Source organism: Enhydra lutris, unplaced genomic scaffold (assembly GCF_002288905.1).
Source record: "Enhydra lutris kenyoni isolate GAN:26980312 unplaced genomic scaffold, ASM228890v2 scaffoldscaffold3, whole genome shotgun sequence".
Classification (NCBI taxonomy): domain Eukaryota; kingdom Metazoa; phylum Chordata; class Mammalia; order Carnivora; family Mustelidae; genus Enhydra; species Enhydra lutris.
In genome coordinates, this window is record NW_019154087.1 from 76,606,464 (window position 1) to 76,625,360 (window position 18,897).

General features: G+C 32.7%; 1 protein-coding gene across 2 annotated transcripts in view; it reads left to right on the plus strand.

The window, feature by feature from the left end:
* LOC111156394 (glycine receptor alpha 3) overlaps positions 1 to 1,659 on the plus strand; it is a 215,918-nt gene extending 214,259 nt beyond the window's left edge. For both annotated transcript variants that reach the window (XM_022517247.1, XM_022517256.1), the window contains one exon: positions 1,381 to 1,659. In XM_022517247.1, the coding sequence (XP_022372955.1) occupies positions 1,381 to 1,659 (279 nt within the window). The remainder of the gene's footprint in view (positions 1 to 1,380) is intronic.
* Positions 1,660 to 18,897: the final 17,238 nt, after the last annotated feature.

Genomic DNA, 18,897 nt, shown 5'->3' on the forward strand with positions numbered 1-18,897 from the left:
TTTCCCATTTTTATAAGATGACAACAGTAGTTATGTGTAATTAGGATCATCAGCTTTTATCTCATATTTCTTTCCTCAAAATTCAACTGCTCATAAATCTTACGGTTAAGCTATTTTCCAATAATTATATGTTTTTGTCGTATGAAATTGCCTCACTCCATAATTCCCAAAAAAACCATTTTATACATTATTACATCAACTTTGCTCATCTTCTCATATTTAGAATCCATTTTAATTTCCATTTTTCATGTTCATATTTTGTAATATACTGTTCATTGAGCCTCTATTTTCATAGACCCAAAATAATTTTTCAAGTGTTTGAGGCAATTACTTTTGTCTCCTATATTACTATTAAAAATTACTTTAATAAAGGAAGAGCTGTAGCAACTTCATAAAATATCTTTTTAACTTTCAGTTTTAGTAGCAAAAATCCAATTAATTGGCAATCACTACTGTTACATTCTAAATAAGTGCATTAAAGTAAATTACTCATTAATGATTTTAATTATAAACTCCTAAATACCATATTTTCCTATCATGAGCACACTTCACTTATCACATTTTCATTAAACAGTTTTTCTTTTAAATTTTGGTTTTCTTTTCACACACATATATGGAGAACTCTTTAATTCGTAACATTCAAGAGAAGGAAAGGTAACATAGTAACTTAAATAATAGGTTTTGGAGCATAATAAGTTAAACAATTTTCCTTAACATGAGATGAACTTCTGCCAAATTTCATTTATAATTTCAACTCAATTTACCTGAAAAGTAATCTCATATAAACTAAAACATGTGACTATCTTCAGTCTTCTAAATGGGTTAGTGTAGAAGAGAGAAGTAACATTAAGTGAGGATAACAAAAACCAAGCAGTGTTCTTAAGCTAGACTGTATTTTCCAATGAAGTAATCTAAAAATCATAGGAAATAAACATTGACGTTTACCTCTATGAAAAAGAAAAATCCAGTCAATGATCTTGATATTTCACCCTTTGACATCGTGTATTTACCCATTTAAACACATAATGTAAAACAAACATGGTATATGAATAGATAACACATAATATCCCACTAGGTTCTTTTTCTTTCTCTATTTATTTAACTATTCTAGCCATATAGAGACAATACAAGAATTTGTAGTTTTCCCAATAAACATGTTAGTTAAGAGTTTCATATTTCTTAGTGGACACATTTATATGATGCAACAGGATAAATCAATAAAACTTGAATGGGGAAAAAGCAACTCAATCTTTATATGCTTCAGTTATCTTTCTGTTACAATAAATGGTAACACTTATCATGATAAAGTTTTAGTTATGATTCTGAAATACAGGCTCTATTCCATGACTAAAGTGTTTTCTTTTGTTTTTCTTATGACAGGATGATGAGGTAAGGGAAAGTCGATTCAGCTTCACAGCCTATGGAATGGGACCCTGTCTGCAAGCAAAAGATGGTGTGACCCCGAAGGGCCCAAACCATCCTGTCCAGGTAATGCCGAAAAGTCCTGATGAAATGAGGAAGGTTTTTATCGACAGAGCCAAGAAGATTGACACCATCTCTCGAGCCTGTTTCCCATTAGCCTTTTTGATTTTTAATATTTTCTACTGGGTTATCTATAAAATTCTTAGGCATGAGGATATTCATCAGCAACAAGATTAAGCCTCTGGGGGAATGCAAGTGCAAACGATCAATTCAAAAGAAAGTTTCTTTGCCATAGGTGTGTGTATACGTGTGTGTTTGTTGGCGTAAAAATGATGACCATCATTAAAATGGCATATGGGTGGGTATTTTTGTGATATGCTATGCAAAGTCACAAGGCAGATTAAGAGTCTTTTGATGGATACAAAAATATATATTATGAGGATTTTATTTCATATTAATTTAAGATTATTTGTCCTTTCACTGTATATCATGTAAGTGGAAGTATTACTGCCAATGTGTTTGTATTGTTATATAATATCACATAATAGTACATGTGAAAACTGCTTTGGAAATTCTTCGTTTTCAGTTCAATGACGTTAAATCTTACAAAAGTAAAATTTACACAATTAACTTTGTAACTAGGAAAAGCAGAAATGTTGAAGATTTTAAAAGTCAGTAGCTTGAGGCTTTGAAATATTTTCTCATAGTGTAGCTACAAAACAGAAGAGTAATCAATTAATTCAGCAGAAAACTCAGTAACGGAGGATTGTACATATAAATGTTATGGGATCAACTTATGTACTACCAAAAAAATTCAAATTATAAAATTAAAATTAAATTTAATTGTTTAGAAGACAAAATGTCCCTCTTTGGAAATTTAAAACAGATGGCATAAGAGATCATATTATATATAAAATCTACTTTTCTTAACTTTAGATCTCTATGAAAAGATGGAAATACTGAAAACAAGAGAATTGCTTTTAAATAAGTGTTATAACTGTGTATTTGGAATTATTGCCAAACACTGCAAAATGCAAGCCAGCACCCTTGTTTTGTTGGATTTTTAACAGTTGCTTAACTATCTGTACGTAATTATGTTTAATGTTTTGATATAATTGAACAAAGTTCAGTAAGATTTTTATATTTTATCTTAGAATGAGACTTTAAAATTCAATGGGATTGTAGTATTTACATTTTGATAAAAATGAATTTAATTAAAACAAAAATGGATTTATGAAAGATTTTTTTAGTAAGAACAGTTTCCCATCAAAGTTATATGGGTTCAAACTCTTAGTTCCCAATGTAAGGAGGGAAGATTTTAATTCTAAGTTATATAAATAAGTCATTTCTATAAAATAAGGATTGGTTGTTTTGTATTTCTGAATTAATGATTTCAATATATATGCCATGCACTAGATGTGAATAATTTTAAATAAAATTTTTACTTAAAATTTATCAGCAACCCCATGGAATTATTTTAACTGCAATGGGGCATTAACTCATTTCACGCAGTGTAATTAAGTACAAATATATGATAGAGTTAGTGGTGAAATTACACCTGACTCTGATTCTTTTCAGTTTGGCAATTTTTTGCATTATTTTTTTTATCAGTACTGTTGTATTTTTAAAAGTTCTAGAATGCTTTTTAGATACATTTAATTGTTGGTCAGATTTGCTACATGGAAACTCAAGGGGCCAAATGATTGACAGAAAAAGATTTAAAACATTAAGAAAACAATTAACTCAGATTCAAGAGGAAAAAATAAGCCAGTCTTTGAATCAAATGGTATTATTTTCTGAACTTTAATCACTCTAAAAGTAAAAGCAAGAACTGCCGTTTAAAGTTAAAAGTTTCTCAATGTTATGGAGCTTTGGTCTATCCAATAGTAGTTTTTAAAAATAACTTTTGAAAAAATAATGTTTATTCAGCAATTTTTGCTAGTGAAGGACCAAACTGCCCTCCTTTATAAATAAAACACTATGAGGGGGAAACAAACAAACAAACAAAAACAAAACAAGTTTGTCATTAAATGCAAATGCCACAACTGGAAGAAATTATTACTCTTTACTTACTTTGAGGACTGTGTGCCTGAAAGTTGAATACAGTCTTCTTCATTTGCTGTGATGTGAATCAAAACCATGGGAATATATTCTTACACTAAAGATAGATTAGAGCCAGACATGCTGTTTGTGTTCCCTGGGGATAAACTGGGTATTGTGGAGTTAGGATAAACTACGTTGTCTCAATATGTCTCTGAAATACTTGAATATATTTTTCTGTACTTTACACATCTTATTTCAAAAGTTCTCCATCACTGTTTCAATTAAGTGAATTCTGTCAGAAGCAAATAGAAACATAACGAACTTATTCCCCAAAAGAAACTCACAGACATTGCTTGTTTAATATCTAAGAATATTTAAAAATGTCTCTTTTATCCCTGAAACTTGGAATGTAAAAATACTAGCCACAAGACAACTTGTCAGCAGAAGCATTGGTATGGTAGAAATCTATCTTAAAAGTATTATACTTTGCCTGGGTGTGTATGTTTATCATTGTCTTACTATACTAAGAAAATACTCTGATGGTCCTGACTCATATGGCAACATTATATGGCAACTCATATGGCAACAATAACATTATTTCTATGGCTGAATCCAAACTGTTTAAAGAAATGTATCCCCTCGAATGAACGTTTACAGATTGTTTAAAACTGGAAAACTACATCGCAGTTAGCATCTCAAGGTAGTAGTTAGTAAGCCCTGTGTCAAACCCTAATTTTTCAATTAAACCAACAGAAAACTATTAATGGTGAGAAAATTCAAATGTGTTCCTACACTAATTACCCACGTGCAAGTTAAAATTCTAACACAGATATTCTGATTGTTTTGAAGGAGCCATGTTAGAAAGTTTGCAACTTTCGTACATGCAGTTTAGTATAATTTTTCTTAGTATTATGTATCTCAACCATTGAAATTTATGGTTCCATAGTATATGAATTTTTACAAAACCTTGTATCTTAGCATTTAGATGCCATTTTTTTTTTCTTCCCCAAACATTAGAATTGAAGGTCAGCTATAGTGGGGATCTAGAACTTTCTTTACTACTTAAAATAGATTCCCGAATGAAACTCTAGAAGCAAGAAAGCCAAGGATCTTTAAAATTCCTCTAACCTTTCCACGTGTTTCTCCAAGACAGTTACTCACCCGCAGAGCCTAGTCAATTCCCAGCTGCTATGTTTAAAAGATTCTATGACTACTTATCTTATTCTACAATTAATTCTTATTCTATAGGTATAGTCTGATAACATTTACCCTAATTTTGAACTATAAATGCTTTAAAAACTATTTATCCCTAAAATATGGATACATTAGGTTTATGAATTCCCAGGATCTTATGGAAGACCATGGAAATTTTAGAAAGAAAATGTGAAAAAGTAAGCCAACATGTTTAACAGAAGAAAGTTGTGAACTACTTTAGCATTCTGTGTAGTTGAAGTTGTTGTGATTTTAAGAGAAATACAGGTCTGTCTTCCATACTATACATCCTATTTTAAAAAAATATACTTGTCTATTCTCAGCATGATATACTTCGACCTGCTAGTCATTTCAGAGGATTGAACATTACATTGGTAGTTATGTTTTCTTTTCATCTATAAAGTACACATCCATGAAATCAACTCCAGGGAATATGGGAATTGCCAACATTAAAAGTAGAAAACACTCTCACATTAAAAAGTAGGAAATTGGCAATACTGATATTTGTAGATGTCCCAGACAACAACTAGAGCACTCTGAAAATGCAACCCTTAGATTGAAAATGTACCACAGTCCTTAGACTAATCAATCATTAACAATCTTTGAAGTCATGTCTCTTACTCCAAGACAGATTTCTTATACTTTGTAACAGAGGTAATAGCAAAATCTTTCAAAATTTGCCAGCCCGTACCATCTGTATTTCTCATCTAGTTGATGCTGAACTGGTAAAGAAAGCAAGCCTTTCCATGTATACAACATAAACTTACATTTAGTCTATTAGTATTCATTGATGCTAACAATGCAAAGACTATAAAATAATGAGATGAGTTTAAACATATTAAAAGAATAAGAATGGTTTCTACCACAGGGATTTGAATTTTAACAATCTAGCCAAAACAAATATAATCAATAGAAAATAGCATATATATTAATAGTAATCTTAGTTCACTGAGTTTGGTCAAGAATTGTCTGGTGACTCAGAGTATGTATATATATTTTTTGTATCTTTATAAGAGCAATTTTGTCTTTTTTTTTTTTAAAGATTTTATTTATTTATTTGACAGACAGAGATCACAAGTAGGCAGAGAGGCAGGCAGAGAGAGAGTGGAGGAAGCAGGCTCCCCACTGAGCAGAGAGCCTGATGCGGGGCTCGATCCCAGGACACTGAGATCATGACCTGAGCCAAAGGCAGAGGATTTAACCACTGAGCCACCCAGGCGCCCCAGCAATTTTGTCTTTTGAATTACAATCACCTATTAAGCACAGTTATGATAAATACCTTTTCTAGTTATTTTGGGTATTTGGTTTGGGAACCAGATAATTTTGTTGCCTTGGCCTGGCTCCTGGACTGTTACTTGCTGTTGTAAAGGTATTGAAACAGCATAATCGGTTCTGACAAGCATAAACGTGCATCATCACTTGTTGGTTTCATTTGCATTTCAGAGAAAAATTTAGCCACAAGGACTGTAAAATCTTTAAAGTGACAAATTTTATTATCTCTTTAAACTGTACCTCAATTACTGTATCTGCTCAAGCAAAAATAAAGGAATCTCTGGTACAGTTTTTCAAGTAATTTTGACAAGACCCCTTTCTTTAACTGAACTTATCTGAATAATGGGCAGTGGAAAGGTATGAATTGAAGATTAGAATTCTATAAAAGACTGATATTTTGAATATAATGACAACCATATCTTGTTCTCCACAATGCCTTCATAATTCCTTACTGTATTCTCTATTTCGGACACAAGGCCATTCGTGGCAGTGTAGGATAACCATGTCCATCTCAGTAATCACCAACTAGTCTTTAAGCACACAGTTAACTCTAGATTCCATGACATATATATTGTAGGCCTTGAAGTGTATCAATTCATTCACTTTGACATTTCAAAAGGATACTAAAATAAGAATTACTGCTTGTGTCTATAAGACAATCTGGTGACTTTTAACACAATATTTTCAAAAATACAATATATATGGACACACGGTTTCCCTCTTGATTGACTGAAATAGCCATTATACCAGTTGCACTTTTATTCCTTTCTAAGAGGTGTCTTCCTCAGCAGATACATTGGCTTTTATTTTCCTGTGGAGTCCTACAAAGAGTGGTAAAATAGAGCAGTCTCATAATCTCATCGTGTATAAACTCTTGATGAGTAAACAATCAATGTACACTATGAGTTGTACTAAGGTAATTAACTTTAAACTTAAACTTTTATCCTGGCCCCCATTTCTCCTCAGAAACATATTGATATTAAGCAGTGAACTTCCATAGGGAGGCTGCTGCTATTCTAATTACTTAAAAAAGAGGTAGAGTGATGCTTATTTTCCCCTTACAAAGATCTCAGAGCCTGTGCATAAAATAAAACTACAAAGGATTTGAAAATAGCAAGGGCAGGGAAAGAAGAGAAGCTCTTCCCAGAAATCAGACCAATAGAAAGAGAAATCCTGAGCTAATAACAAAGATCCTCTTATTCATTCTTTTTCTTCTACGCTTTCCATGTTAATGCTGCCTTCATCTCTTCCCTTTTCCATCTCTTATGCACAAATGGATTCACATATATGCATGCATGCCACTCATAGATTGTTAATGGAATAAATTCCTTCAAATTGGAAATGCAAAGGAAGTCAATTTTTCTGGACAAAGGTTAATAATGTTGTGATATGTTTTCAATATAAATCATTCTTGGTGAGAAATTTGAGCAATGCCGTCATTTGATTTGGCCATCTCTTAAGGATGGAAGCATCATATTTTGCCTCAACAACGCATGAACAAGCTATAGGGGTCAAAATTCTCTCCAACTATTAACAATGGAATTCTAAAACACTTCCTAGACTGTCTTTGAAGAATGACTAAATATTTGTCAGACCATCCTCCTAAAAGACAACTAGTAATCACCAGTAATGCCAGATGATCTCATGTCTTAGCAGGCATTTTACTCAGTATTTTCCATGGTTCACTCATAAGCAACATAAAAGGAGAATTTCAGAGGTGATAGAATACTGTTTTAAAAAGTAATGATTCTAATCACTAGCTGTACATCAGAATCCCTTATGCGTCTTTAAAAATATATACAGGCTGAGGTTCAACACAGAAGGCTATAATCCAATCACTGACTAAACAAATATTTGTCAAGCACCTTATATGAATCTGCCATTGTTCTAAGTGCTGAATTCAGTATGTTTGGAGTAAGATATGAAATTCTGGATTATTGGCAAAGTTCCACAATTGAGAACAATTGATGTGAATGTACATAAACCTATTTTTCCAAAAAATTCTATTTAAACCTAATTTTTAAATAATTTTTTTCTTTCTTCAAATTCATTTTAGCTCTCATGTACATTCTTAGAATCAAAATATAAACCTTCGAGGTGTTTCATAGCAACTTCCTTCCCAATGTCAGAATCTTCATCATTATGTTCCTGATACAAAATTATCCACATTCTTTGAAATTTCTTCAGTAACATATAGCTCATTACTCTGAAGGCAGCCTGTTCCATCGTGACAAAGGTCTAAATGATAAAAGAAAGCTAATCTTTGTTAAGAAACGACTTTACTTCATAAACTGCAAATAAGTCTACTTCATTCTCTAGAGACAGTGCTTCATTTATTGTTTTCATCTTTTGTCTATGTTTAGGCTCAGTCAGTGCCATTTTCTCAACCCCTTATTAACTAGCTTTATTCTTATTTAAGCCATTTAAAAATGCACTTTATGTGTTAAACAATGATAAGATGTTGTAAGGTTCATAAAATAATGAAATATAAAATTAATTGTCTATATAGATTTCTATGGAAATTATTTACAGTAACCTTAAATGTCTTTCTATAACATAAGAGTAATTTTAAATTAAGTCCCTCAAAATACATTTCATCATATGAAGGTATTATATAAAGCCCTGCAAAATAATCTGCATTACAAAAACTACCAGCCAAATGTAAATCATATTTTTAGAGTAAAGCTAGAATAAAAATATAATGAATTAAGTTGTTTTAATAGATGATTTTTTTCTTGAGGGACATTTAGCAAAGGTGCCTTCAGGCTGCCCCACTAGTGTACACATTAACCTGCCTGGCTTGTTAATGTGAACCAAGAGAAAGGAGCTGTGGGTTAAAGGCCGGGAAAGGATTTGGATGTAAAGCTGTGTTTAAACACGCTTGAATAATTTTGCACTCTTTCACTTTCATCTCTATGAATTATGCAATAGCCATTCTGTAATTACTTAAATTTATATTTTAGTGTATGACAGATGATAATACTGGGGGGGGTAAAATAGAGTGAAGTAGCCCACCATTTTATGAATATTATAGAATATGCTGTGGAAAGAAATGAAAAAGAAAATGTGCCATATATTTTCAATGTGCCATCTTAATATCGCATACAGTGACTTTATTATTAGTGAACCAAAATGTTTAAAAGACTACCAAAAAAAAAGTATTGCTATTTTATGGTGTTAACTATTTTTCTGTAGATTTAAAACATGTCTTTCTGGGTCTGATGTCTGTTTGTCTTCCTGTCAAAATGATGTCATATTTTTTCAGGACATTATGCTGAAAATATATTTAAAAATGTATGCATGATTTTATCAACTTGTTTCTCATGATATTGTCTTTAGTTCAATTCTGCAACTAGCAAACTCTAATCAGAGTCATTAACTCATGTACAATATGTGGTATTTATCATGTAACTATAGATAATTTGATCAAAACCAATAAAAATTAACACTTTTCAAGAATGTGGATACCTCTTTTGTCCCATTTTTATAAAGATCAAATTTTACCAAAGGGTCGCACTATTTTCTTGATAAAAGTCATACTAGATTTTTGTTCTGATGGAAACTATCCCATCTGGTCACAAACCCAGTCATAAACCACGCAGAGAACATTTAATGTATGCATTCCATTAAAATAAAATATGCTAAGGAAATGGTGAATGGAGCTTTTCTTCTCAAAATAAAGTGAGAGATGTGTTATTATTTAGAACAGTGATTTGACATTATCATATTTATAATTTTTATTTGAAAACCTTTTCCTTAAAATCTATTTATTTATTAAACCACTTTTACCTCACTCACCCATAAGGACAATTTCAGAATGGAATATTGGTGTTCTGTTGTTTTGTTTTGTTTTTCATCTGGAATTTTTTCCTTCTACATGAGAAGACTAGAGTTTAGGGGTTAAGAAATAAGAGGAAAATCATGTATAAAAAATATCCAAGAAAATATTACAGTATGGTATGTGAAAACTTGCCTCTCATTTTTTGGAGCACTACCATTTATATGTAAAAATATTTTATAGAATTTCAGATATTTATTGGCTGCCCAAGGTTGAAGAAAATTGATAGATTGAAAATTCCTTGCAAAGTTGACATTATGATTTTCCCTGATGAGCTGGGCTTCACCAACCACTTGAGTTGTGCTTGAATAGTCATATAGTGTCACCAGATTCTTGACTGAATGCTTCCATAGAATTGGGCAAGGTCATCTGTAAGTACAAGAGCTAGAGATATCTGTATGTGATAGATACTTAAAAAAAAATGTACATGAATAAGCATAATGTGAGTACAGCTTATTGGTAAACTCTGATTTTTAAAAATCAATGTGTATTACCATAATTTAGAATATTTGTATTATTCTCGTTTATATCCACCATTTCAATATCACTAAATTGATGATTTTTCTTCAGGTATTTTATCACAATTTATTCTTGCTGACAGTTGTTTTCTTCCTTGAGAAACTTATTTTCTAAATGCATTTTTTGTAACTTTGCACAATTTACATTTTTAATTACCCATTCTTAGAAATCTTAAATTAAAAGGAAGCCATCATTACTGAACTACAGTATACTAGATTGTAGGTATTTTGTTTTTCTGCTTCCTTATTCAAAAATTAATTTACCTCAGTAGATTTTTTTTTTTTAAGATTTTATTTATTTTTCATGAGAGAGAAAGAGAGAGACAAAGGGAGAAGGGAAAGCATGCTCCCTGTGGAGCAGAGATCACAATGCAGGGCTGGATCCCAGGACATCAGTACCTGAGCTGAAGGCAGACACTTTACCCACTGAGACACTCAGGGTTTCCTTCAGTGGATGTTCTTTACGCCACAGTAGCCTGCTCTAAAAAATTCACTCTAGCACATGACTGACTGGAAGCTGGGTCGGGGAGGAAGACTCACTCATAGTCCATTCTGTGACATGAAAAATGACCTGTCTGAAAACGTTTTCTCCAAACAAGGAATACCAGATAGAAATCAAATGACAATGTTTACTTGTGTAACCTAATGGCTCTTGGTCTTCCAAACAGGTCTCTGGGTTTTTGTTTGTTTGTTTGTTTAAATTGTATTTATTCATTTGAGAGAGAGTGCACAAGCAGAGGGAGAGTGAGAGAAGCAGACTTCCTGATGAGCTAGGCGCTTGACATGGGACTAGATCCCAGGACCCTGAGATGGTGACCTGAGACCAAGGCAGACACTCAATCATCTGAGCCACCCAGGTGCCCCCAAACAGGTCTCTTTTTAAGTCATCCATAACATTCATTCTTTCAGTTTTTGAGTAGATGTCAGATTCCATTTTCTTCTGGGGGGTAGGGGAGGGAGCTTTTCTAAAGGATTGGTTACAGAAATAATTGCATTTATAGATTTATAGGGTCTTTCTTAAAACAATTACTTCTCCCCCAAAAAGTAATTTCATACCAATTGACATTGTTTGAAATATTTACTCTAAGAAAGATCGCTCTTACTAGTGTAATGTTGTATTTGCTAAGTAGCTAATCAAAAACTAAATATGATATGAAATATAAATAGGAAACAAAGTGAATATATTCAAATTTCTGAAATATTTAAAACAGAGTGGAAAACCAAAAGCATAGATTTTTTTAAATTGCCAGAATGTGGTTGCTAATAGATTATTAAATCCCTTGAAATAAATACAGCTTTAATCTTGCATATTATTATTTAATAAATACTAGGATGGACTTCAAGTCTACCTGCTAATAATATTGTTATCTCTGGCTGTTTCCTTTGTTCTCCTAATCATTATCAACAGATCTTTTTGAGTCTTTACTCATTAGTGGGAGAAAACCTCAAGGGGTGGCAAACAGGAAAGCTTCTTCCACGTTCAAGAGCAAAGCAAGGAAGGAAATAACATCTGCAGGAACCATGCGTCATGGGCAAGAGGCTTATTTTATGTAGAGTTTATATTATTCTTAGGTAATCAATAATCTCTAAATAAGACTCTGTTTTTTTCTGAAATTGTGACTACTCATATGTTGCATATAGCAAATTAAAATATTTTTCCAGTTCCAGCCTTTTGGGTTTTTTTCCCTTTTCAAATAAAAAAGAATGAGAAATAGAGATTTATATTCTTTGTAATTTACTCTGAATCTATAAAATCAGAACCCATTTAGTGGTTGAATTGGTTATATTTGAGATGTTGTTTTCATATAGTTTGTGAAAGTTAACTAAAGAAGAAAGATGTTATTTTATAGCATAGAGAAATAGATCTGGAGACATTATGTTCATATGATTTATTTACCTAATGGACAATATAATTTAGTTTCTAAAAGGAAACTTTAAAAAGTCATATTAATGTGATAGTATTTAATTGTGAGCATATTTTTAATAACCCTTAAATTGGTTTTTCTATGCTAAACATGCATACCTTTTAATATGTGTTATATATAATATTCCTAAGCAATAAGATCTGATGAGCTCTCTTGCCATAGTTAGCATATTCAAACCCCTAAAAAATCAAAAAGATTGATTCTTATGACTCAGAAATATAATTACAAAATAGAATAGGTAATATGCAATTATCTATCTTCATATCATTATTCTTTTATTTCTAAGTGACATAGCCCAAACCCCTTTGGTATCTTCAGTAAGCATTACAACTACCGAAAGTTTTTCACAAAATAAATCACAAGCAGTAACATCCTATTTGCTGCATAACCTTAGCTTTCAGCAACTCCCCAAATTGTCTAAAAAAACATTATTCGGGGCGCCTGGGTGGCTCAGTGGGTTAAAGCCTCTGCCTTCAGCTCAGGTCGTGGTCCCAGGGTCCTGGGATCGAGCCCAGCATCGGGCCCTCTGCTCAGCAGGGAGCCTGCTTCCTCCTCTCTCTCTGCCTGCTTCTCTGTGATCTCCGTCTGTCAAATAAATAAATAAAATCTTTAAAAAAAAACATTATTCATGCTCATAATTGGAGTTTTAAAAAATTACCTAAAGATTAAAAATTTAGATCACATTCATAAGGTATCTAAGGCTATTATATTTTTGCAGATTATATACATTCTTTCCTAATAAATGTAAGCCACTCTGGGCCTAAACCACAAGATGGCTCCCTCTCATTGGTTTGGGAATTATAAATGTCATTTAAGATAATAAGGCTAATTTCACTAATGATTGAGGGTGATATTTTGACATAAGAAGTATATTACAGTTTTGAGAAATTATACAAGTCAGTATAATTCTGCTGTTTAACACCTTCATTAAAGAGGGTGTTGAGGGATAACCTACTGAAAACCGTTACTTATAAGTGATAAAATGCAACCTAAAGATACAAGACAATCATACTCAATATTACTGACCCTAGTAACAATTGAAGCCAGAGCTACTACTGCCCTCTCAGGTTATCCTTGTTCTTAGTCTTCAAGCTAAGGTAAGAGGGCCTTGGATTACTGGGATCAGAAGCTACAAGATAAATACTAGCATCTTCCTGGATTGACAACTTTACTATAAAGTTTGAGAAACCTGTGTCATGAAAGAAATGTAAAGTTAAAATGATTATAAAATATGAAACAGAAATAGAAAAGAAATTTTGGTGTTATAGAGGAAAATCTGCTGCAGGTACCATTTTGTTTTCCAATTCCATTTCAATTTCAGTAAGGGTTCTTGGTGGAAATGTTTAACAAGTGTTTAAACAAATGTTTAAACAAATGTTTAACAAATGTTTAACAAGTTAAACAAATGTTTAACACCATTAGCTCTTTGGGAACAATTAGGTGTTTGGGTTAATTTAAGAAGCCTAAATACGGTCCACTGCTGAGGATAGGTATTAATTCTGAAGTCAAGAAAACATGTGCATTCTCATCACCATTTACATCTTAACATTAAGTTCATGTTTGTCTTCTCTGTGCTTCATTTTATGTCAACTTAATAAGTTATTCACCTGACTGGATGCCAAAAGGCTGGGAAGGCTAGATGTAAAGACATTTTACATGAAAGGAAAGAAGAGATAAGAGACATTCCTACTCAGTGTCTCCATCATCCATCTGAGCGTGTGAAAATCCTCCATCTTAAAACACTGACCTAACTGGCTTAATTTCTTGACTGAATTAACTGGTCACTAATACTCTAGAGATGTGGTCTCAGCATGTCAAATATTTAAGAGAAAATAATCCATGGGAAAGTAAACTATGTCATCAAGATGACCAAGTTTTTGTTCAATCGTATCCTATAGTCCTCCTATTTCAATATTCAATATATGAATTAAAATCTCTACCTTCAAAGTAGCAAGTGTTAATTGTGTTATTTAAACCACAAAAGCAAAGCTTTGTTACTTTAGATGTTTCCTTTTATTCTTTCTTTCTGTCTTTCAGTATATGGCCATTTCATTTTAATTTCAATTTCTATTTATTTTTTTAAAGTGTTCCTCAAAATCTTTAATAGGAAAAAAAAAAATTCAGTACACAAAATGTCCAGGAATGGAAACAGACAACATCGTAAACCTTGTTTATGATGAATGTTCTCTTCAGGCAAAGTACAAGTATACAATCACAATAAAAGGCTAAAAAAAATGTAAAAATAAGGAATGTTATCAGTGCTTTCTCTCTCTCTCTCTCTCCACTCCTCTTCTCTCTCTTTTTCTTTCTCTGCCTCTATTTGCTACCATATTACCTGTCTGTTATTTCCTTTCTCTTCTCTTATCCAAGGTCAAAATACATCTATGTTTCCAAGTTAAATGTAGGGCTCTAATTAGTGTCTTATCTCATTACAAAGCCATGAAATTTCCAATTAATTTAAATTTTAAAAACTTCATAGTGTCTATTCAGAAAAATAATTGCTTCAAATTAGTACCATGTTTTTCATCAAATTTAAGTAATTATGTGTATTTCAAAAAATTAATTTTTTTAATGAAATAACACTAGTAGGCATTAGGATAAACTGAATAATGTGATATTATAATATTTATTTACAGCCAAAATGTCATAATCACTCAACTATAGTGTGGTAAGAGAATTCAGATTGCTACTTTCAGCTATTTCTCAACATTATCATTTTCTAGCTTTTTTAGTCATTTGAATAAATTCACCTCAGTGATATCATTTGTATAAATTCACAAATTCCCAAATAAAAATTGAATAATATTGAAGCCAAAGAAATAAAAATTTTCTTTTTGCTCATTTTTAAAAATTCCAGTTAGTTAACATACAGTGTAATATTAGTTCCACATGTACAATACAGTGATCCAACACTGCCTCACACCACCCAGGACTCATCCCAAGTTCCTTCCTTAATCCCCATTACCTATTTTGTCCAACCCTCACCTAACTTCCTTCTGGTAACCATCAGTGTGTTCTCTAGTTAAGAGTGGGTTTCTTGCTTTGTACCTCTCTCTCTCTTTTTTTCCATGCTCCTTTGTCTTGTTTCTTAAACTCCACATATGAGTGAAATCATACGGTATTTGTCTTTCTCTGCCTGACTTATTTCACTTAGCCTAATACCCTTTAGCTCTATCCATGTTGTTGCGAATGACAGGATTTCATTCTTCTTTATGATTAATATTCCACTGATGATATAGATATCTTATCATATGGTGTGTATATATATATATATGTATATATATATATATATATACACAATGAAATATGATGCAATTTTTATTTAACAGTAAAAATAGAAATATTTTATTTTATTTTATTTTATTTATTTTTAAAGATTTTATTTATTTACTTGACAAAGAGAGATCAGTAGGCAGTGAGGCAGGCAGAGAGAGATGGAGAAGCAGGCTCCTTGCCTGTGGAGCAGAGAGCCCAATGCAGGGCTCGATCCCAGGACCCTGAGATCATGACCTGAGCCGTAGGCAGAGGCTTAACCACTGAGCCACCCAGGTGCCCCAAAATAGAAATATTTTAATTAGACATTACAAACTTTTATCTCATGCATGAATGTCCAATTTTGAAAAGCATTTGGAAAAAATTCTTTCATTCATCTCTGTTCTGTCATTCAAAGAAAAATAAAATACATTATATATCAACATTTTTTGTACATGGTAAAATCATAATTTAGGAAGAAAAATTATCAACAATCCACCTTTCCTATCAGAATAATTGAAAAACACAGGAGTTGGCATCAGCCCGGAAAAGCGTGCTGAGTCTGTGAAAATTGTAATACAGAGAAACATGTATTAGATGAAGTGAACATGAAATTTTTTTAATTGAACTAGTGTTTAAAAGTTCTTTGAATGTCTCTGTGCTCTTCATTATTCACCCTTATATCTTTCTTTAAGTATGTATTTATTCTTCAATACATTTGTATTTTTATTTCTTGTTTGATGTAGAGTATAAATGTTAAAACTATGAGTTTACATTCAGTTTCTGTTTATTTATTAATAACAAAATTTCCTTAAGATGTTTCTGCAGTTTATAAACTCTGCTTAGTGGCCATTTTCAAACTCTGAGAAGTAGGCACATAAATCAAATGATAGTCATGGTTGAAATAAATCCCCAGGGTTTTCCAATGAGTAAAATAATTCTTATACGACTCTGGTAATTTAGGAATTATTAAAACAATGTCAAGTAGAGTTTAATTGGAAAGTTCCAAGATAAATATGTGCCCTTCTGGTGCCCTTTTTAAATTCATACTTGCCCTATGTCATCCTCAGAGTTTAGAATTTAGGGGAGATTAATTTAGTTCAGGGTCTCTACTCAATGTGTACAACACTAAATGAGACAATTAATCCATATAAAAGCAATCTAAACCTTGAGGATGACCTAGCAGTAGTTCAACAACCTCTGCAGCAGACTAATTTTCTCTGGTCTTCTGTGGGAAAAAATCCGAAGTGAAAAAAAGAAGGCACTAGGCCAAAATTATGTGCATTCTCCTTTGTTATAAATGACGAAAGTCATAGCCTTCTAACTAGTAGTAGACCTGTTCAGTCACCTAGAACTTTCCCTAAAGCACGTAAATGTCACTCCAGGCAAGAGACCATGAATAAGCTGTTCTTCATATACAGGACTAATATTTTATACAATCTCCTTATAGGTGGAGTTAAAACTTTAGTAATAGTTCAGGATCAATAGAAAACCCACAGGTTCTCCCTAATTCGTCTCTAATACCACAGGACTATCATTCATCTATTCACATGTGCGTATCAGAACTAACTGCATTCTTCACGGTAGGAGCCATGTGTTAATTTTGTAACCTCAACATCAAGCACTTACGTGGTAAGGGATCAATTAACGCAAGGCTGTTTTGTAAATTATTGAATCAAGGCAAATTACCAAATGCTGGGTATTTTTAGAAGTTGAGGCATATAATGAGTTGTCATTATGTCAATGTCAGCGTCACTGTCAATGACACTTAATGTCAACAGCCTAGAGTTAAATTACCTTTTCAAAATACACAAAACAACGCATTTTAGGGTACCAGATACCTCTCACATTCAAAATTTATGTCTATTCATGAAGTTGAGAATTTGGAAGTAGAAAAGAATCTGGATCACAAAGTAATTAGTAAATTTTTGTAGTGGACACTAAATGTGGTTAAGAAGATCATTTAAAAATATAAAATGGGGGGGGCGCCTGGGTGGCTCAGTGGGTTGAGGCCTCTGCCTTCGGCTCAGGTCATGATCCCAGGGTTCTGGGATCGAGCTCCGCGTCGGGCTCTCTGCTCGGCAGGGAGCCTGCTTCCCCCTCTCTCTCTCTCTGCCTACTTGTGATCTCTGTCTGTCAAATAAATAAATAAAATCTTTAAAAAAAATATATATATATAAAATGGTACTTTCTTTGCCCCAGAAAATGATATTATTATAAGGCAAACAATATCTATTCTGTTAAGCACATTGTTCCCAGAATTATCAATATTCAAATTTATAATTATCCAGATTATTCAGTATGAGTTAGTTTATATATTGTAATATTGTTACCATTGCTCTTGCTGATTTTTTTTTTTTTTTTTTAGTTGTCTCCAAATTCTCTCCAACCCTATCACTAAGAGTTTTTTGAATTGGTAAACCATCTCTAATTAGTGTTATCCTCTACTTTCCATTTTCTCATTGAAAAGAAAGCCAGAAGAATTTTCTCCCTGACAATTCTGCTTAGTTCTTTGTGGGGCTATATTTATAGTGAGGATGGAAGCTGCCAGCAGCACTCTGTGAAATGGGCTCAGCACACACACAAACCACAGGGACGAGTGAAAAAGCAAGTAAGTGAGAGTTTTCCTACCATTTGCAAAATGTTTCCTTGGTAACAGATTTATACTTCAGGGAATAAATTTGAAAGCCAACTGTAGCAACTCAAACATTTTGATCTTTTTGCACCAGGGAATTTCAGTGAAATATGTTCAACTGTGAATTTTAAAAAATTGCTTTGGTGGTGCTATTGGATAAATATGAAAAACATCTCTGGTAGATTTGGGGCTCCTGATAAGTTATATTCAAATTCAATATGTTGAAACAAAAAATGAGAAGATAGATCATATTCAATATATGTGTGTAAATAGTTTATCGTGACTATAATACTTGGTGTGTGGTGCCCACCACTGCTAATAAATTGAGGAGGCAGAGTAAGATCAAATGGATATTGTGTATGGATTATAAGTATCAACTGTTTTCAACTGTATCACACAATTCCAGGTAATAAATAACCCACACATTGTTCCTGTAACATGGAAACAATCCAGGCACCATACTCTTCAGATTCTTTCAGATTGAGTCATATCTACATTGCTAGTAAAATTGCAAGATTGTAATATATTCAACTATTTTAAAACATATTTTTTGTGGGGCACCTGGGTGGCTCAGTGGGTTAAAGCCTCTGCCTTCAGCTCGGGTCATGATCTCAGGGTCCTGGGATCGAGCCCCGCATCGGGCTGTCTGCTTAGCGGGGAGCCTGCTTCCCTTCCTCTCTCTCTCTCTGCCTGCCTCTCTGCCTACTTGTGATCTCTGTCAAATAAATAAATAAAATCTTTAAAAAAAAAAAACATATTTTTTGTATACTGGGGATGTCC